At 38.9% G+C, this 21,914-nt stretch overlaps 1 protein-coding gene across 8 annotated transcripts in view; it reads left to right on the plus strand.

Moving 5' to 3' along the window:
- The window catches only part of cacna1c (calcium channel, voltage-dependent, L type, alpha 1C subunit), a 144,413-nt gene that overhangs the window by 56,095 nt on the left and 66,404 nt on the right, over positions 1 to 21,914 (plus strand). For 6 of the 8 annotated variants that reach the window (XM_038738828.1, XM_038738829.1, XM_038738830.1 and 3 more), the window contains exons 3-7: positions 4,216 to 4,355; positions 12,531 to 12,670; positions 14,104 to 14,256; positions 15,475 to 15,674; positions 21,087 to 21,190. In XM_038738828.1, the coding sequence (XP_038594756.1) occupies positions 4,216 to 4,355; positions 12,531 to 12,670; positions 14,104 to 14,256; positions 15,475 to 15,674; positions 21,087 to 21,190 (737 nt within the window). Of the gene's footprint in view, positions 1 to 4,215; positions 4,356 to 12,530; positions 12,671 to 14,103; positions 14,257 to 15,474; positions 15,675 to 16,088; positions 18,581 to 21,086; positions 21,191 to 21,914 lie in introns of those variants that run through there. The other 2 variants (XM_038738835.1, XM_038738834.1) reach the window with 2 other exon arrangements.

The following is a 21,914-nucleotide window of genomic DNA, read 5'->3' on the forward strand; positions in this document are numbered from 1 at the left end:
TTGTTACCCTGCTTGACAAACCGTGACAGCACAACTCGAGACCCCTGTGCTTAGTCTCACTGTGGTTGCTACATCTGAATAAATCATTACCGGATGTTTGGCAGTGTGTTACTGTATAGTTGTACAGAAATGTTGCCTGTCTAAGCCAGAAAAAAATCTGATTATACTGCGGTCTGTTTTGTTTACAAGGTTGTGAGGAGTTCAGTTTTGCAGTACTTTTTTTTCAAGTTTACAATAACCAATAATGAAATGGTAAACATACTAGTTTACCAGTAACAAAACAACAAACAAACAAAAGTACACTTAAGTTTATGAAATTGCACTTTATATACCTTAGTATACCTCTTATTCAGATGGTATCCTAAAGCTGTGTTACATTGGAACCTGTCAAGTTGTACATGTACTAAAGGTTGTATTCAACATGTGATTAGCTATAATGAAATTAGACTACTGATGTGTTCTTAGATACTTTTGCCTATTAAAATTGTCCAATTTCAATTTAATTTCAAATTTCAATTTCAAAACACTTCAATAAAACTAAGTTTTGTTCACATCTTAGGTATGTACTTACTTACTTACTTAGATTACACTTACAGAATGTCAATGACCACCACACTATATACAGTATGTAATGAAGCACCAAAGATACATTGCAAGTCTAACCTAAGAAGAGCACATATGTGCAGAAATATACCTTTAACACACTTGTTATACCAACAATAAACTTTCAGTATAGAAAAATTTACTTGTTCTTTGCTTGGGCACGCATAGACATGTACATATGCATGCACACACACACACACACACACACACACACACACACACACATATGTACAATCACACACACAGAGGTTTGCAGCATTATGATACTTGGATCTTGGAATCAGTAATTTAAGATGAAATAGATTTAAGTGTAAATTGTCAGGTAAAAATTATTCTTTACAGCTTTTGATGTTTTTATCAGCCTTTTCCTGATTGCAAACGTATGTGCTGTGGACATGTTGAAAAAAGCAAGAAGCTTTGATTTGAAATGCTTATCTTTGTGGTTATCCAGGTGTTTTGTGTTTTCATGGTTGAGTAGCTGTTATAGTCTGTTCAGGCAGTTTTTTCTGTTCTTTTTGATCCCCTTGAAAACTGCATGAAAGAAACAAACTCATGCATACACACACAAGACTGTGATGTGACTGTGTGTTTGTTCAAAAAAACAGCTTAATGGCTAATCCTGTCTTGCAGCACACACACATACACAGAAGGTCATGGCGAATGGAAACATTGTCTGCTGTATGGTAGAATGTCGATACTATAATCTGATTGGCCTAGTTGATGGATAGGCGGTTTGGTTGACCTATCACAGTTAACTGAATTATTGCTCCCACATACTCACCTTTCTGTCATTCTGTCTGCCTTCTCTCTCTGACACTGTCTCTTTAGTCTTTCGCTCTCTCTCTCTCATCCATCCTCTTCTTCTCTCTCTCAGTCTCTCATCTTTTCTCTCTCATTTCTTTCCAGTCTCTAACAAGATTAGTCGTGCCCCTTATGGATTTTGCCCTTTATGGGTCTGTATGAACGGAAGGAGAGGAGGCAGAGAAGTGTATCTTTGTGTGTTTGTGTGTGTGCGTCAGGCTGAGCTGTTCCTACCAGATGTTTTTCTCTGTTTTATTCTTCTGAGCGCCGCACTGTCTGCCTGTCACCGGCAGATTCACAGCCTGGGTTTGTGTGTATTTCTGTGTGCGTTTGAGAGAGAAAGTGATGGAGAGCTTTTGTGTATTTGAGAGGAGGATATGTGTGTGCATTTGTGAGATTAATTACTTCCTCATAGACTACTAATACTCACTGTGCGGTGGAGGGTCTGCAGTACAAATGAATATAAAAAACAATCAATTCTTCAGGCTCTGAAACTGACATACAAATAGAAAAAGAAGACAGGTGTTTAATGTGAAGAGCTGGATCTTTATCTTTAAGCCGGATACTTTTGTGCCTGTAAAAGACACTGGATGGACTTGAATTGAAATGAGAGGAGGTCAGATAGACAGAGACGAGAAACAAAACAAATTTAAGACAGCTTTCTGTGCAGCCCATTCAGGTGCAGAATCCTTGGCCTAAAAATCAACTTGCCTTTCAAGTTGTCTGCCTTTCAAAATGTGCAAATCCGCCGTGTTATAATTCATGTCATTCCTTCCGCTGTCAAGCTTCTTGAGCAATTTTAAGTGTGGGGAAAAAACTACCAAATCACAGTTTGTATGATAATCACATCATTAAGAACACAAAATCAAAGCATGATTCTTTTATCAATATCCAGAAGTTGTGATGTGGCTGGTGAGAATATAGTGCTTTGAAAATCCAACTTAAATAAACCCCTTCCTAACCCTTACTTATTAGCATTTACAAATGTGACAGTGAAACCACAGCTGTCACGTCAAAACTGTGGGTACATGGATGACTGATTCCCATGGCCCAAGATGATGTGTGTATGTGAGAGTCCTAATGATAGTTTGACACAGTCTTTCTCCATGCTGAGAAAGTTGTTTGTTTAGCTGGACTCATGTCAGCGTTAACTGCAAATCTTGATGCAGCCACTGTATGCTTCAACTTAACCAACACTAACATGGGCTTCTAACTATGACAACACTTTTTACTAGCTGTTAAAGACAAGTCATTTGAGTAAAACACATTTGCAGAAAGTTAACTCAATTTTAAATATTCAGTATCTTATCAAAATATAAGATATTTACACTCAGTACGGATTTGTAGATATCTTTTGAGTATGAAGAATATTCTGATAGTTAGTAGCCTTTAGGTTTGACATTTTGTAGGAATTATAGTGTAGATTGTGGCCTCACATAAGTACTACAAAATAGGAAATAACAATAATACATTAAGAATCAAATTATTGTATTGGCATTAATTGTGTCAACTTTTAAAATGGACTTAATGGTGGCATTCTGTGAGGATTCTTTGCTAGTGCTGGTGAAGCTATTTTGGTAAACTTCGACACATACTGAAGCTGTGTCCCCCCCAGCCTCGGGTTCAGCTGACTTGGAACCTGAAGAGAACTGGCCGGACTTCTGTCCCAAACCTCTGGTCCTCTGTGAGTTTACTTTCATGAGAAAACAGTGGCAACAGGAGGAGGACCAGTGACTGAGAAGAATGGATAGACTGTATAGATATATGTAGCAAAATATAGTTAAAAAAAAAAAGAAAGTACCTCAGAGGGACGGATGGAGAGGTCAGAGAATATAATATAATATAATATAATATAATATAATATATACAATATTTTCTGTTTTGTTTACACTAGAGCTTAATAGTTTTGCACAATTACCATGATTTCATTGCAATTATAAACATGACAAAAATGAGATGTGGCAGCTAATTAGGTGGATGATGACTTGTTTGAAAGTTATGATGATCAGAAAGGCCCTCCCTGTCTCACTCTCTCTCTCTCTCTCTCTCTCAAGGCAATTTCAGGACATTTCCCAGGACCTTCTTAGGCAGGGGTCATCACGATGACAGCAATCTCTGAGGAACTCTGTCGTAGAAGAGTAACTTCTGTGTTTGTGTGTGTGTGTGTGTGTGTATTTATACACACACACACACATGCATTCCTCTCTTTAGACAGTAGCCTCTTAGGACAGGAAGAGAGTCGCTTTGATTAAATAATCAGATTGCTTTGATTGTGTACACAATTACAAGTTATACAAATACATGTTCACACATAAATAAGCAAACACACACACACACACACACACACACACACCAAAAGTCACATAAACAGTAACAGAACAACTTGTTCTGGTAGATAAACTGAGAGGAGTAAGCAGCCAGAACTACAGGTTCGTAAGTGTTGTGGGCTTAGATTAATAATATCATAAACGTGAATGAATGTGTATATATCTTTGGTATGGCCAGTTGTTCTCAATAGCATACCTATCATAAGAAACAGTTTAATTTAAGCATTATGAATGGATGTTTTATGCTTTCTCATTTGATTATGTCTCAGTATATGCTATCCAGTTAATGGTATATACTCACATGTGAAACTTACTCAGCTTACTACAAACTTTACCACCAAAGGCCTTTCTATAATCTCCTCTCTCTTTCATCTGCTTTCTTTTTATCTTTCTCTAGTGCTTGTCATACTGAGTCTGTCTACGTTCCTGCAGTGCTGCCGATCAGACAAATAAATGGACCTGTCTTGTTTGTGTGTCTCCACAGGAGCGTGTGGAGTATCTGTTTCTCATCATTTTCACGGTGGAGGCATTCCTGAAGGTAATAGCCTATGGGCTGCTCTTCCACCCTAACGCCTACTTGAGGAACGGCTGGAATCTGCTTGACTTCATCATTGTAGTCGTAGGGTGAGTAGACAGAAACACGTAGAAAAGTTAAAAGCTGTGAAATGCTTTTTAATGTTAATCTAAGTAGTTTGATGGAGGGAATGACAATGATAGCAAGTCCTGTACAGTTGTAATTCAGTGTCTCTTTCCAGGGTTTTTTAAAGCACTACCTAACACATTCTTAAATATCAGCACATCATTGGTAAATTAATTAATAAGTACCTTGGTATAATCAAAAAATTTAACTACAGCCAAGACAATTGGCAGCCTCTGTTTAATGTCAGAGGTACTCATAGTGTTAACCTATTTCAAAATTAAGATGACATTTCCCACGATTACTGTTGCAATGACAAGGAAGCTCCTGTATTTCCTCTAATAGCTAACATTTTTTTTCACTTTAGCTTTGTTGATGACAATTTTTTCCAATTTAACAGGTTTGCAAAATCCGAACTGCTGGCACACAATGTAAATTTCAATGAAGAAAGATGTGGTCTACACGAATCATACTAATCTCTCAATATATGTATTATCTCATTTATATTTTAATACTACAATACACAACAACTTTAACAAGAAGTTTTTCCATAAAACAGTCTTCCTTCACAGTGAATCTGTATTAAAGCCACAGTAAACTTTGGCCCACAGTGTATTGGTAAAGCCTAAACTGATTAGCTTGTTAGATGCTGATAGCAAAGCTTTGCTCTGCTTTTCTTTATCTGCAACTCAGCAACATAGCCCATCTGCTAAATCCTCTGTGCCTGTGTGTGTGTGTGTGTGTGTGTGTGTGTGTGCGCACGCCTTGCCTTCCAGCTGTGCTTTGTGCACAGTGTTGTGTTGGGGTAATAGCACAATAGCCAGTGGACCTGACAGTTACATTAATGCCATAAAAATGGTCTAATTGACCGTGTGCGTGTGCGCAAGAGAGACAGCAAGAAGGCACCCCTTGGGCTGAAGGAAGGCTCTGTGACTGCATCAAATAACACACACAAACACACTCAGTGAGTCTTGTTCATCGCCAGTCAAGTGTTCGCTCACATTAGCCATCACTAACTGAACATGGTTGGTTTCACCCCATAGACACACACACACACACAACCCATCAGCTGGCATCATGGTGCCAGTGCCCTGGGCATAAACACAACCTTTACCACTCTTATGCTGTTATCTACCCTCTCTGTCTGCCTCTGTCTCTGTGTCTCTATTTGAATTGTGGCTTTTATTGTGGCGCAGCATAATTTAATTGTGCAATAACACATTATGCTTTCCTTCAAGGAATTGCAACCCTGCCACAGGGAGGTCAGAATGTCAAATACATGCTGCAGCTCCGGAATTGGCAAGGTTCAGTGTCTTGCTCAAGGCCACTTCAGGAGTGTTGGTGCTTACTGTGTTGGGAGGTGGCTGGCCCCTCTAAACTTTCTCAGGTTTTTTCATTTTTCCTTTGTCAAAATATGAACGCTTGACGTGGCCACAAAGCTTCTGAAATTACCAAAATTCTGAAAAAAACAAAATAGATAGAAACACTCTATTACTATTAATAATGTATTTGGGTTCAACATTCCTTTTAGATGTTATACTGTATACATGGGGGGCATCTCATTTGAAGTGTGGAATATCAATGATAAGAAACGGATACAAACACTTCTGGCAGCAAGCAAAAAGGCTGTCATGAAGAATCGTAGCCACCTACCTATGATGAATGGATAGAAATAATTCATGAAATATATATTATGAAAAGGCTGTCATTTTCCAGAGTCCAAAAACATTTTATGGATTTTGACAGATGGACTGAATTTATTAGCCCTATATGGTCAGGCATTACCTGACCTGATAGAAATAAATGAGTAAGAATATAATGTGATTTATATAAATTTTAATGCATCTACCAGCTTTCCCCCGTTAACCCTTTGTAGTAACTAAGGTGAAAGCTAAATAATTAAATTATTATTATTATCAATTGTAAATAATTAAAGCTAATGTTATAAAAGAAAACCTCTGGAAGAGGTCAAATGGTTATCAAACTTACTGCAAAACGTTTTGTGCGCAATGCAATGTGAATCTGCTTGTGGTGATACTGATACTATGTAAAATGATGAAGTTGAAATAAATGCTTTCCCAAAATGAAAAAAAGAAGCACTCTGTTACAAGTAAAAGTCCTGTATTCAAATGTTTACTAAAATGAAATTACAAAAGTATTAGCATTAAAATGTGCTTAAGTACATTAAGTACACATTATGCAGAATGGCTCATTTCAGATAATTCTGTATTACATTGTTATAATTTTTGATCCATTAATGTGTAAAGGTGGGGCTATTTTCTTTTACAACATATACTATCAAGTAGCTTGTCAATTTCAGAAGATCAAAAAAAGATCATCTTTATCCATAATAATACATCAGAATTTGTTGATTATATTTTGTATCATTAAATTAGAATCTGCTATGTAATTAGTAACTTATGGTATCAAATAACTGTAGTGGAGTAAAAAGTATAATATTTCCCTCTGAAATGTAGAGGAGTAGAAGTATAAAGTAAAGTACCTAAAAGGACAATACTTGAGTAAATGTAATTTCCTGTTACTTTCCACAGCTGGTTACCTCCTACAAATAATGCCCTCTTCCGAATTAAAACAGCATTACTTTTTGTTGAACGTTTCTACCAACACTCTGATAAAAATCGTGAAGGTGATTTTATTCCATAATCAAAATCTTCTCCCTAACCTCAGACAAGCAGTTTTACTTGCTTAAAAATTAACCATTCCTTAACTAGGGTGGTAGCAGATTAGACAATGCTACAATATGATTTTTCTGAAAAGTTTCAATTTGTCATTTTGGAAGGCACCGACTTAGGCCTATTTTGTCATATACAGTGGGTACGGAAAGTATTCAGACCCCTTTAAATTTTTCACTCTTTGTTTCATTGCAGCCATTTTCCAAAAATCAAAAAAGTTCATTTTATTTCTCAGTAATGTACACTCAGCACCCCATCTTGACAGAAAAAAACAGAAATGTAGAAATTTTTGCAAATTTATTAAAAAAGAAAAACTGAAATATCACATGGTCATAAGTATTCAGACCCTTTGCCGTGACACTCATATTTAACTCAGGTGCTGTCTATTTCTTCTGATCATCCTTGAGATGGTTCTACACCTTCATTTGAGTCCATCTGTGTTTGATTATACTGATTGGACTTGATTAGGAAAGCCACACACCTGTCTATATAAGACCTTACAGCTCACAGTGCATGTCAGAGCAAATGAGAATCATGAGGTCAAAGGAACTGCCTGAAGAGCTCAGAGACAGAATTGTGGCAAGGCACAGATCTGGCCAAGGTTACAAAAAAATTTCTGCTGCACTTAAGGTTCCTAAGAGCACAGTGGCCTCCATAATCCTCAAATGGAAGACGTTTGGGACGACCAGAACCCTTCCTAGAGCTGGCCGTCCGGCCAAACTGAGCTATCGGGGGAGAAGAGCCTTGGTGAGAGAGGTAAAGAAGAACCCAAAGGTCACTGTGGCTGAGCTCCAGAGATGCAGTCGGGAGATGGGAGAAAGTTGTAGTAAGTCAACCATCACTGCAGCAATCCACCAGTCGGGGCTTTATGGCAGAGTGGCCCGACGGAAGCCTCTCCTCAGTGCAAGACACATGAAAGCCCGCATGGAGTTTGCTAAAAAACACCTGAAGGACTCCAAGATGGTGATAAATAAGATCCTCTGGTCTGATGAGACCAAGATAGAACTTTTTGGCCTTAATTCTAAGCGGTATGTGTGGAGAAAACCAGGCACTGCTCATCACCTGTCCAATACAGTCTCAACAGTGAAGCATGGTGGTGGCAGCATCATGCTGTGGGGGTGTTTTTCAGCTGCAGGGACAGGACGACTGGTTGCAATCGAGGGAAAGATGAATGCGGCCAAGTACAGGGATATCCTGGACGAAAACCTTTTCCAGAGTGCTCTGGACCTCAGACTGGGCCGAAGGTTTACCTTCCAACAAGACAATGACCCTAAGCACACCGCTAAAATAACGAAGGAGTGGCTTCACAACAACTCCGTGGCTGTTCTTGAATGGCCCAGCCAGAGCCCTGACTTAAACCCAATTGAGCATCTCTGGAGAGACCTGAAAATGGCTGTCCACCAACGTTTACCATCCAACCTGACAGAACTGGAGAGGATCTGCAAGGAGGAATGGCAGAGGATACCCAAATCCAGATGTGAAAAACTTGTTGCATCTTTCCCAAAACGACTCATGGCTGTATTAGATCAAAAGGGTGCTTCTACTAAATACTGAGCAAAGGGTCTGAATACTTATGACCATGTGATATTTCAGTTTTTCTTTTTTAATAAATTTGCAAAAATTTCTACATTTCTGTTTTTTTCTGTCAAGATGGGGTGCTGAGTGTACATTACTGAGAAATAAAATGAACTTTTTTGATTTTTGGAAAATGGCTGCAATGAAACAAAGAGTGAAAAATTTAAAGGGGTCTGAATACTTTCCGTACCCACTGTATATAAGAACTTGTTGTGGAAATGACACAGAAAAAATACCTTAGTAAAGTCATGAAACACAAATACACACATATTCCTTCGATTTCACACGCTCAGGACACACAGATCCAGAAAAAGTTCAGATGTGACAGCACTGTATCTCTGTGTGTTTGCATGCATGAGTGGTTGTCCTTGTGCCTCTGTGTGCCAGCCTGCCTGTGTGTGTGTGTGTGTGTGTGTGTGTGTGTGTGTGTGTGTGTGTATAGATGAGAAGTGACAGAGTTCTCTCCCTCTGGAATGTTTACCATATGGGTGAAAGAGCTTGTACCTGGTCCTGAGCAGCCTTAAAGGCACACACTCCTCACACAAACACACAGGTACGCACGCACATGCACAGATGTTGGAGCCTATATTCTTGCTGACACGTAGGTAAGAGTTGATTTGTGAGGGCTCAGTGAGCTAACAGGCTGTGTGTGCATGTGTGTGTTTATGTGAGGGTGTATTACTCACATTGTGGGGACTCTCCTTAAAGTCCCCATAATTTAAAACAAAAACTTTTAGGGACTTAGTCTAGGCAAGTAGTGGTAGTAGTAGTAGTAGTAGTAGTCTCCAGGAAATTAATGTAAGCCAATGTAATGTCCCCTGAAGTGATGGAAACACAAGTGTGTGTGTGTGTGTGTGTGTGTGTAATAATAATTGTTATAATACAAGCGCCAACCCCCGGGGGTGAAAAATTAAGCCAGCGCAAAAGTGCCAAAAACTGCAGTTCCTTGAACGGCCACTTGAGGCTAGCTCCAACAGCAAGTCCATCCCCATAAATCCCCATGGTAAAATGCCAACTTTCCAGCTCAAATAAACATGTTTACAGCCTGATACAAAAAAATGTTTTGGTCTCTGTTAATTTTCCTATATATGATAACTGTACGAGAAGTGAATTTTTATATAACTCACCTGTTCAAACTACATTAAGACCTAAAGTTAAGCGTAATTAAGGGCATGGCCACTTTGAGTGACATGTGGTTTGAGCAACCAGGCTTCATTCGGCCTGCCTCAGTCCATTTTTTGTTTTAGTGCAGACACTGCCAAGATGGCACCTCTTACACTGAGCTTCACAACAGCTCTTCAGAAACATGTGATGTCACGGACACTACGTCCATGTTTTATACAGTCTGTGGTACTATATAGAAGCTCTCTTTAGCCTCTGCCTTACATAGCTCCTTCTTCAACTCTTCACTGGTTCCAGACTCCAAATGTTAGATTTTGCTGTTTTATATAATTTTAAATTGAGTATATTTAGGCTTTGGCAAAAAGATCAATGGTATCTTGGGGTGGACATTTTCACTCGGGCTGCATAATTGATCGAAATATTATCAAAATCGCAATATGACCAAGTGCTGTATCCAAATCCCAAAAATGTGTCACAACCTCTGTTATGTTTATGAATGTACGCAGGTTTTACTATTTGCAGCTGTGGATGTACACAAGCCATTATGTGGTGCTACACTTAAAGGCTCTAATTATCATTTAGCACCCCACCATGACAAAATATGCTGGACTAAATGCTGATAGTGCAAAACTGTGGATCCTTGACATGCTTTTCATACTCTGTTTCAAGGTGTGCTTCCCACAAAGAGAGAGAGAGTGAATCAAATTGAGAGGGAGGGAGTGTGAAATAGAGAGGCCGAGGGAGAGAGAGGGCGATATGTTTTGAGAGGTCTTTTCAAGTGGCCATTTCATCTGTGCTAATTGATAATTCTCCATGACTAACGCGCTGCTGACTGGCCTTTGAGTCGCACTAGCTGGAAAATGGTATTGTATGGTGATTTCTAAAGGATCTCAGAGAGACAGAGAGAGGAGAGGGAGAATGATAAGCTCAGCTGGACGTACATAAATTCAAGCTTGTGAGCCACTGACATCCAAAGAGATGTCTGTAAATAATTTCATTGGGGATAATAGCCAACAAAAGGCAACAGCATAAAAACATGTTTAGTCCTTTTATTGTAGACTGTATTTGACTTGTTATGTATTTCTACTTACTTTGTCAATGTACTGTACAATGTATCGTCAAAAGTTACAGACACTTTACACATTACGCCCTGGCTATGTTATTGTTGAACATCTCATTCCCAAACCAAGACTGCTATAGCTGCTATAACAGCCTCCACTTTTCCTTGAAGGCTTTCCACAAAAATGTTAAACATGGCTGCATTGACTTGCTCCCATTCAGCAATAGTGAGGTTGGGCACTGATGGTAAATGATATGGCTCGCAGTTCCATTTCATCAATCCAGGTTCTTCTACCCCAAACTTGGAAATGATCTTCCTCAAACTGTTGGAAAGTTGGAAGCACACTATTGTCCAAAATCAGTGGTTCCCAAGCTTTTTGGCTTGTGACCCCCTTAAAATGCACATAGAAACCTGTCAATGAGCTGTAAGCAGTAGAGTCAAGGAGAGAGCTTCCTTTTCCAGATTGCTTAATTTTGATATTTATGATAATTATGTTTTTTAGGGAAAGTCAGAATCCAAATCATTGTGGACACTTTTGGGGGTTCCCACTTCCCAGACTGAGAAACACTGGTCTAAATTATGTATGCAGTAGTATAGGTTCTCCTTATTGGAACTAAGGGGCCTATAGCCCAAATCATGTATAAAGGCCTTAGACCAGTTACATAAATACATATGGGCAGAAGTATCCACAAACTTTTTAAATTTAAGCTTAGGGCCCACTTTTACCCAAAGAGATTTCTGCAAATAACTTCATAGAAGCTAATTGTTAAAAAAAAACAGCAACAGCATAAAAACACATTTAGCCCTTTTATAATAATTTACATTATTACTTATTTCTACATGTCATGGAAAAATGTATTATTTAAAGAGAATAAACAGAGCAGTACTATGACACAAATCAGCTGGACCAGAGGTTCTGTCTCCTAGGACAGTCACTAACATCTGGCCCAGAGCAAAGGGATGCATAATCATTTACACAGTCTAGGTTTCTATGTTTTGGGGAACAAAGATCCTCTCCCAGGCTTGACTGGAGAGGAGCAGCTAGTAAGGAAAACAATACAAAAAAACTATTTTCTACCATCACACTATATATGCGACAGGAAAATTTGTGTGTCACATATCATTACATGTGTGCTGTATTCAATTTGACAGTGTTATGAGCACACACTTACTTATATACACATTTTGGAGACACCTCCCTTCTCTACAGACATGCACAGTGTTCTGTTGAGCTGACTGTCAAATCATTAATGCCAAGTGTCTCATATTTCCCTATCTGTGAAAGAGAGAGGGAACAGATAAAACACTTTCTATTGTTGTGTTGGAGAGCTAACTAATTTAGCTGTTTTACTTTCTGTTGTCGAGTTTTCTCCCAGAAACACATTTGATAGTGAAACAGTGCAGATGTCTTCCCAAACTAGATTGATGTCTAAATTACAACACTTTCATTCTTTTTATAGATTATGATAAAGATGATGTAGATGTTTCAGTTTAGTATTAGTATTAGTATTAGTATTGACAACAGAGACAACAAAACAACAAAATGAGGCCCTAATGACAACAACTGCAGATAGTCATCACTCCATGTTATTATTCCTGTATGTCTGTATCTGTTTATTGTTTTCCTCTCTCTCTGATATTCTCTAGTATGTGGAAATGACTTATCAACCTGATGATGACGGTTATTGAAGTCATTACTTTCTTTCTTGCAGGTTATTCAGTGCGATCTTGGAGCAGGCCACCAAGGGGGACGGCGGCACTCCTATTGGAGGGAAGGCAGCAGGCTTTGATGTCAAGGCTCTGAGAGCATTCAGAGTACTCAGACCCCTCAGACTGGTCTCTGGAGTACCCAGTAAGTACTGAGAGCTGTGGAAGGAAGGATGGAAGGAAGGAAGGAAGGAAGGAAGGAAGGAAGGAAGGAGGCAGGCAGGCAGGCAGGCAGGCAGGCAGGCATATCTGAGGATCAGGTGTGAAGTGTGATTGGGTGAGGTGGGGGAGAAATCAACCATAAATTGGAGCCGATATTGCTGCTTGATGCACACACATACACATGCTCACACAGTCCTCTTGTCCTGATGTCAGATACTCAGAAAGTTGTCAGCCTGTCTGTGTTAGTGACTAAAGAAATCAATAATCCAACAGGCCAGAAGACAGGAAAGGATGGGGTATCATAGATGAAGGCTGTGCGAAGTTGTGCCACTTGTGTGTGTGACAGCTCATATTATTAAAATAGCAGGCAAATGCATAGGATGCTAGTGCACATATCACACTCTTGTCACTTGATTTTAAAATGTAAGTGCTGCAGTGCTCATTATTTAGAGTGAACCCTGCCCACATCATTGGACTGAGTTTTGAAGTGGTATCATGGCATGACGCTTCCAGTGCCAATTGTGCTTATGTGCTGTAGAATTTACAAACATAATCATCTGTAAGTTAAGTTTGTAATAAACCTGTTTGTTTTGTTAAAAAGGTATATTTTTTGTAGATGTCATATACCAGTTTTTCACAACTGGGAGGAAGTACTGTAATTTACTGAACACATACCAGAACCAACCCAAGTATTCCTCAGTAATGGATGCCACCTACTGTGGTTTTGCAGTTGCATTTACGTCACTCAAATACAAATCGACAATTCAATTATCATCACTTGAGCTGGAGGATATACTTAGTATTTCTATATTTACCAGAATAATTTAGGCCTACACATTCATTTAAAGGTGTAATAGTAATATGCAAAATGCACATTTCATAGGTATTTTAGTTTGTAGTTTCAAAATCAAGCACAACTGTTTTCATCAATGTAAAATACTATTTGGACTAATTAATCAGTCAAGTAAACCCACATTTTTATCCAACAAAGATAAACAAAACATTTACATTTCTCATCTTTCATACTGATAAGCCTCCTCAACAGAATGCATCCCTATCACAGTTTTTGTGAGGTATTTTGTGAGCCTTTGTCCATCAGAACATTCAGTAAATTAACAGGAAAGTTGTGTTGCCTATGAGCAAGTTTTGTTTTGAAACTACTATGTTTTGTATTTTTTCTAAGAAACTCATTGAAGGAACTCTCTCTAAGTAGATGATGACACGCAGAAAGAATATTAAATCTTTAGAATAAATAAAAACTACTCTGCTATATGATGCACTACCAGTGATTTTTTATGACAGCTTTCATTGTTAACATTATAAATATACATTATAAAGTGTTTCAATACTCTTTTTTTTTTAAATTTGTGTCCATCCTTTATGTGTTCTCAGCTTTCCTCTGTGTGTGTGCTGCAGGTTTACAGGTAGTGTTGAACTCCATAATCAAAGCCATGGTTCCTCTTCTCCATATCGCCCTGCTGGTCCTCTTTGTCATCATCATCTATGCCATCATCGGCCTGGAGCTCTTCATGGGCAAGATGCACAAGACCTGCGTTTACGAGCATATAGGTACACGCATATGCACATACAGAGAGAGAAGAATATCTACAGTATTAAGCACTGATCCATAGATACAACTACAGACATGCACGGTCAAACACGTACACTCCCATGCTCAGATACATTATGAAGCATGTATTCAACTGTGTGTGAAAGCAGGCTTCAGTAAGCATATATTACCACAAAGACACACACACACACGCACATACTTGAATTCCCGACATAGATACACAGGTATAGTACACCACACAAACCTTTTCAACTGAAATATTGAAGAAAGCCATGCTCCACATCACCTCCCTTGAAGTTTATATGGTAATGAGTCTGAGTGGTGTGTGCATAAATCTTTGACTGCAGTAAGACATCACCCATCAGCCAACAAAGCAGGCAGAAAATACAGCACATACCTTAAACTGTTTAAATGATAGCCTCCATTAATTATTTAAACCAGCATTTATGTTTCTGAGTATAAATGATTTGGGCAATAATTGAAATAGCAACCCCCATAAATGATTGAAACCATTTTCAGTAAAGGCCCCTAGGTATAAATGGACTTGAGTGTTGTTATGGTGATATTATAGGTCTCATGAGAGGCATTAGCTTTGCACTGGGTAAGTGCAGGTGGAATACTCTGTGTTATCCTATACACCACCCTCAAGAGCTTGTTTTGTATAATTACTACAACACTTTTTCATATTGATTTTTTTATCGCTGCTCTGTTTGGGTATAGTTCAATTTGTCTGTTTTAACCTTCTTTTAGATGTGGATTTCTTTCTTTTATTTTACATTATTTTTAAATGTAGATCAATTTAGAATTGCAAAGAGGGAGTTAGTTTATACTTCTAATTGCAGTAAGAGTCACAATATTGTTCTGCATTTTGTTCCCAGTTGCAATGACCAAGCATTCTGGATTAGTTATAGCTCTGATTCTCATCTCAGCTCATCTGACTGACCTCTTCAACATAGCAATAGCAGCTTATATGGTTTCTTAGAGGCAAAGTTGAAATGATAGAAGTGATGGCCGTAACATAAACCTAAAGTATCGTTAAATTATCTAGGTTTAGCTAGGTTTTCTATGTTGGGAAGAATTTATCATTAAAAGAAAAACTTGAAACAGAACCTCCTATAAAACTCAGCTTGAATCAGCAGGTGCTGCCACCAAGAGTCAGTTATGTTTGAGTCAAAAGTACAAAAATCTCTCTCTTCCTCCTACCTGTTTTGTCACAGGCACCATTGCGGAGGAAAAGCCGGCACCTTGTGCACCAGACGGAGCTTACGGTCGACACTGTAAACATAACGGAACAGAGTGCAAAATGGGGTGGGAGGGCCCAAACGACGGCATCACCAACTTTGACAACTTTGCCTTTGCCATGTTGACTGTGTTCCAGTGTATAACCATGGAGGGCTGGACGGATGTGCTGTACTGGGTGAGCCGGACACCACAACAGTGTCTTTATGTGTGTATGTGTGGAGTGAGTTCCATGCGGCTTGGTGTGTGTAGCCACTGTACTGTATCTGTAACATCAGTGCCACTTGAGTGCTTTTTGAGAAAAGAATATAAAGCAATAACACAAACACTTCTCTCAGAAAGTAAGGTGTGCACAGAGAGAGAGAGACACACACACACACACACACACACAGATTATATTCGTGTGTGTGTGTGTGTGTGTGTGTGTGTGTGTGTGTGCGTGTGTGTGTGTGTGTGCGTGCGTGTGTTAGCTCATATCTCAGGCTAAATCGATGCAGACAATACACTGTGTAATTGATGGTGCCAATTCATTCGGAACGTGTGCAGAATCCCAATGCGTGATTGTCAAGTGAACACACATACACACGCACGCACACACACACACACACACACACACACACACACACACACACACACACACACACACAGAGGCATATGAACACACAAAACCCATCCTTTCCTCAGTAAATGGCCAAAAGCATGCAGCAGCCTGTCCAGCTAAATAAACCAATAGATTAGTCTGTGCTGTTAATCAATGATAGGGAAGGTTCAATCAACCTCCCACATGTGCCTTCTTGAGAAAAGCATTTGATTTAGCCCTCTGCAACAGAGGTATTGCTTTACACACAGATTATAATATTGCTGATGTCCCGATAATAGGTGGTAAGGGCTCACGTGGCAGCTACTGAAAGGTCCTCTATTACATGCACACTGCAGGCATACTCTCACCACTGCAAAGCACTAGTGTGGTGATATTCAGCCGTCAGGTCACAGAACTATGCACCTGTTTACATTTAAATCCCCGGTGATCTTTCAAAAACCCACAAGGCCGTTATGATAGTATTCATTTTCCAGGATCCTCAAAGAGTTTTATGTTCATCTCGATGAAATAATATTCTAGGTTTTTGAACGATCTTGGAAGTGATAGAACTTTCATAAAAACAGATTTCGAAATCTTCGTCACTAGAATGTAATGATATTACATGAGAGGCACAAACTGGGTCTAGCTATCAGAATACTAAAGTAATGAATGAATCATTAGGATTAGTACGTCTTAATGAATAAAAAACTAATGGGATTAACAATTAAACTGGTATGTAAATTTATTGAAAGGATGATGTTTTACCCCACATAATCTCAATTTGTTGACACAATGTAACTGTCTGAATTGGTCAGTTTTATGTGTGTGAATGTGGGATCTTACTGTATACACAAGCAGGTGTCCGTCTGTGTGTGCGATCACAAGTTGTTGTGTGTGTCTGAGTTCATGTATTGTATGGAGCAGAGAGTTTACTAGCTCTACACCCCTTCTGCAACTACCCTGTCTGCTGCAACCACACACACGCACACACACCATCACATTAGTTAAATCGCACAATTCGCTTATTATGAGAGTGCTTGTGTAGCCAGCTCTCTTTATAATGAATGGGGCTTATTTATTAGGAGTTATAATGAAAAATGATTATGGAAAAACATTGAGACAACACCAAGCCTTCCATTTAGTTTGGGCCATGCATTTCCATAGTTGTTACTGTCTCACATTTTCGGGAATATAGATTAATGACATCCACCGTTTGCTGCTGTTGTAGCAAATGAACCCTTTGTCTCTCTCCTCTCCTCTGTTATCTTCCCTTTTGTGTCTTTCTGTCCAGCAGTCTCCGTGACAGCTATTTAACTCACAAACTGGAAAGATTTAACCTTGCTCGCCTTTTTTTTCCCCTTAATTTTGTCTTTTAAAAGCCCACATATTTAATTTACAGGCAGACTGCCTGTCATAATCGCATCCTGGATAGTAAACTGCTTAGACATCACCTTGTCCACATCATCTCCCAACTATTAACGATCTTTCACTGTTTAAGCAATTTTATAATAATCTAATAATCAAATTTATGGGCCACATAATTTTTACAAACAGTACAACGCATGTGGGATTTGTTCTCTGCATTTAACCCATCCTAATTAGGAGCAGTGGGCAGCCATTGTGCAGCGCCCGGGGAGCAGTTAGAGGGTTAGGGCCTTACTCAAGGACACACTCGGCAGTGGTCGGTACTGGACTGGTGACCCTCCAGTTCCCAAGCCAAGTCCCAACGGACTGAGCTAATGCCGCCCCTTTAATCCAGATGAGTGGCATATTTCTCTGCAACTTCCCCTCTCCTTTATTGATTTCACCTGGATTTTGTAGTGTCACATGCCTTAAATCCTCTATAAAAGAATGAGGTTGGTTTATATAAACAATTGTAGAGTCACTGGATTAAATGTGTTTTCCGAAAAGGTCCATCCAGCTTTCCAAGAAAACATTTCTTAAGGGATTGTGTAACTCTGTAAACACACACTTTGAATAAGAGCTTAGGTTTGACATTGAGTTACAAAAGCAGTTAAGTGTTGTTTAGTGTGTTTTTAATTGTGGATCGTTCATACACAGACTTATTCATACAACACTGCCACTCTTGCTTCGCCAGGTCTTTCTACTGCTTTTTAACATGCACGTCTCTTATTGTTTCCTGCCTGTCATCTTTTGCTACTTTATTTCCCTCTCTAACACACTTTCTTTCCGTGACCTCTGCTCACCCTCTCATTTACTCCTTCATTCTATGTCAATCTTCTCAAATCTTTTTCTGCCACATATCTTCTTCCTTCCCCATTGTTCTCTTCTTTCCAACTCCCTTATCTTTCCTCTCTCCTCCACCCTATCAACTCTCTCCCTGTTAATCCCCCTCTTCTCTCCTTCCCCCTTTTCTCCTCTTTCTTTTGTCTCTCTCAGATGCAGGATGCTATGGGCTATGAGCTGCCATGGGTCTATTTTGTCTCTCTCGTCATCTTCGGCTCCTTTTTCGTTCTCAATCTCGTTCTGGGGGTGTTGAGCGGGTAAGAGGTTGTGCTGTTGTCATGTGTGTACAAATGTTTGTATGTGTGTTTGTGATGTGACTGTAAAGTGCATAGTGTTTTAAATGTGATAATGGCCATGCAACAAGACTCCCTGGAACAGACATTTAAAGTGCAGTTTATACTTTTTTAAGGAACCAGTGAGCTGAAGATTAGAATCAAATGGAAATAATCCATGGCTTGCCACTACAAAAAGCACATTATTGTGCATTCTTATTAGTATTATTGTTGTCATTTCTGTTTATATAAAGTGAATATAAAGTGAATTTTTTTTTATTCACTTTATATGCAGTATCTTTTGAAGTAAACTAAATTTGGATATGAAAATGCAGCTTCTCCTGAATATAACTTTACACATACTGTACTGTACATGTTACTTCAAAGCATTTTGTTTGGAGGCTATTGTTGCTGTTCAACTAATCAAACATAGTGTAAGCTCAGGCAGGCAACAAAATCAAGCTCAGCTCACAATCCCAGTGCATGTGTCAACCTTTATCAACATAATCCCTGTCATCACCATCATGATTTCAATGGAGGTTCAGTTGTGATTTACTGTACACAATAGGGGATTTTTCAGGACAAAGCTTGTCTAATGGTTGAAGGTGACTACTGTACAGGCATCAGCCACCCTACAGGTGTAAATAATGTTTCTAACAGCAAAAATTGCATCAAATGTAAAACAACTACATTTATGGAGTTTCTAAATGCCACAAGATTATCACAGTTCAGTCAAGTGGTATACAGACAATCTCCCGCTCTCTCTGCTTTCTGTTCCACTCAATCAATCCTTTTTCACAAGCCTGAGAGAAACACACACATGCACTCATACACACACAGGAGAAGCAGTAACATGCCCTCAGTCTATCTGTTATGTTCATGTCAGTTGACCTCAAGAGGCCACATCCTGTCACAACCTATCTGTAATGGACAGGTGGACACACACAAACACACACACACACACACACACACCGGCAATTTTAATTACATAAACAAGCAACTTTTTATATTCCTTTCTTTCTTTTAGTTAAGTAAGTTGTTTTTGTTCAGTCCAGTCTCAGTATTAGGGACCTTTATCTTCCTTAAACACCTGACTGCATTTAAAGATCAGTCTTGTGTATGTTGGTTTACATGTGCTAATTAGCATGCAGACTTTGTGTATGTGACAACAGCATGTGCATATTTGTACAATGTAGAGACATGTGCTATGTGTGTGTGTGTGTGTGTGTGTGTGTGTGTGTGTGTGTGTGTGTGTATGTTTTGTTTCAATAAATACTGCTCCAGAAGGCAAGCTGGGTGCTGTTTTACCCCACTCTGCCAAGTCACAATGTTTTAGTACAAGCACCACCCGGGTCTGTAAGGACACACTCGGGTATTAATAATTCACCCCTCAGGTCAGCCGTGGAGGTGGAACGCTAAAAAAAGTTGCACAACAGGGAAAACACAACAGATAAAAAAGGTTCTACTCAGGACAGTGTGGAGTCTGGAGGAAACATGGCATTAAAGATGGAAATTATGGGATGGAAGGCTGCACTTAATCATTTTTTATAAGCGTTCATAAAACATAAGTTACCAGATATGAATCATCAGATTAACAAAAACATGACAATAATAATAATAATAATAATGACACCTCAAAAGTAAAAAAACAGTCATTAAAACAACAGTAAAACTTGAATGAATTAAAATATAGACCAAACTGTGTATTGTATTATTTAATTGAATTTATTTTGAAAGAGTAAAGACACTGAGAGAGACTAATTTGCCATGAGGACAGTAATGATGTCCAATCCATGGGAGTCTTGCTGCACAGTCTGTTGTGTCTAACTAAAATGCCTTCTCTCCACAGTGATTAAGCCTGAAATAAGCTGATTTGAGTGGAACTAAAGTGAATCAAACTGTTTTTAAATGTATAACCGTCCCTTCTCACAGAAACACAAGAGTTTTATTTATCATGTGGGTCCTTCATAACTTTCTGTTGTTATTGTTTGCGCTTATTAGTATATGGTCACAGTTAAAAATATAGAACTATACACACACGCACCCATGCATACAAATTTACAGATACAACCTTACACTTAGTGTTTTGCATAGCCAACTTCTAGTATTTCCCCTTAATCAACCATTACATCTCAAATTCTTCAAATCCACATTAAGACACATTAAGATTACAGCTGACCTATTCCATTTCCATGCAGCCCACTAAGTCACTCAGACAGATATTATGAATGCACCATAATACCAGCAGGGATCCTGCGGAAGCAAGCGGTTCAATGTGTTGGGAACCTTTACTAAGGATCTAACTCCTCCCCTCTTTCCTACCTTCCCTTGTAATATTCCTTATTGGTCCTTCCTTACTTTCATCCTTGCCCTCTTAATCAATGTCCTCTCTACTTGCCTTCCTTTTTCTCCCTCCATCTTTACCTTCAATCCATCCTCTTTGTCTCCTCTCCTTGGTCCCACTCCTCTATGCTTTCATCTCTTCACCTAGGTGAATGATGCAGTAGGGTACAAGTGGCCCTGGGTGTATTTTGTCACCTTAATCATCATCGGATCCTTCTTTGTGCTAAACTTGGTTCTGGGGGTATTGAGCGGGTAAGGGCAAGGTTAAAGGTCACTTGAGACTAACTTCTCTTTCTCTCCTTCATGCCTTCCTGCTGTTGTTCCTAGAGAGCTTTGCTGTTTGTTTGTGCTGAGGGGAGCTCAGTCTCAATATTAATGAATGCACACAGAACATGATTACTATAAATAATTCCCTGTTGAATTCTTTTTTTGTGTGCTTTGAAAAATATTTTTTGTGGAGATAGTTATTTACATTTAACTCCCAAAATACATTTGTGAATAATTTTTTGTGCATTTTTTAATACTGAGATTGATGCAACTCCATAGGACTCTTTTCTTCTGTCTGCTTCTGACCGTAGATGGTGTTTAAGTTTAACAAGTACCGTATAAAAGATGTACAGTAGTGTGTTGTAATAAAAGTGAACTTAATCAGGTTCAGTTTGAGAAGTGTTGTAGAAATGCAATACATATAAGCACATGTGGCACAGGGAAAAGTCCAACCTGTATACTGTAAATGTATGTACTATTTTATGATGCTTATGTCCAAAGTGTTTTACAGCACCACATTTGTATGTGGATTTGCAGCTCTACCCACGGAGCTAAATTAACTGTACATACATGTTTAGTCATTATCATTGTAGCCGAAAGTAGTAAAATTGTACTCCTGCATCTATTGAGACATTTTGGATATATCTAAAAGGTCTCTCTCCAAATCTACAGTGTTGCTTCTTTAGAATACCGCTATTACTGTCATAAA

This window comes from Micropterus salmoides, unplaced genomic scaffold (genome assembly GCF_014851395.1).
Source record: "Micropterus salmoides isolate LMB-PRFRI ecotype aquatic unplaced genomic scaffold, ASM1485139v1 Ms_hic_scaffold_23, whole genome shotgun sequence".
NCBI lineage: Eukaryota > Metazoa > Chordata > Actinopteri > Centrarchiformes > Centrarchidae > Micropterus > Micropterus salmoides.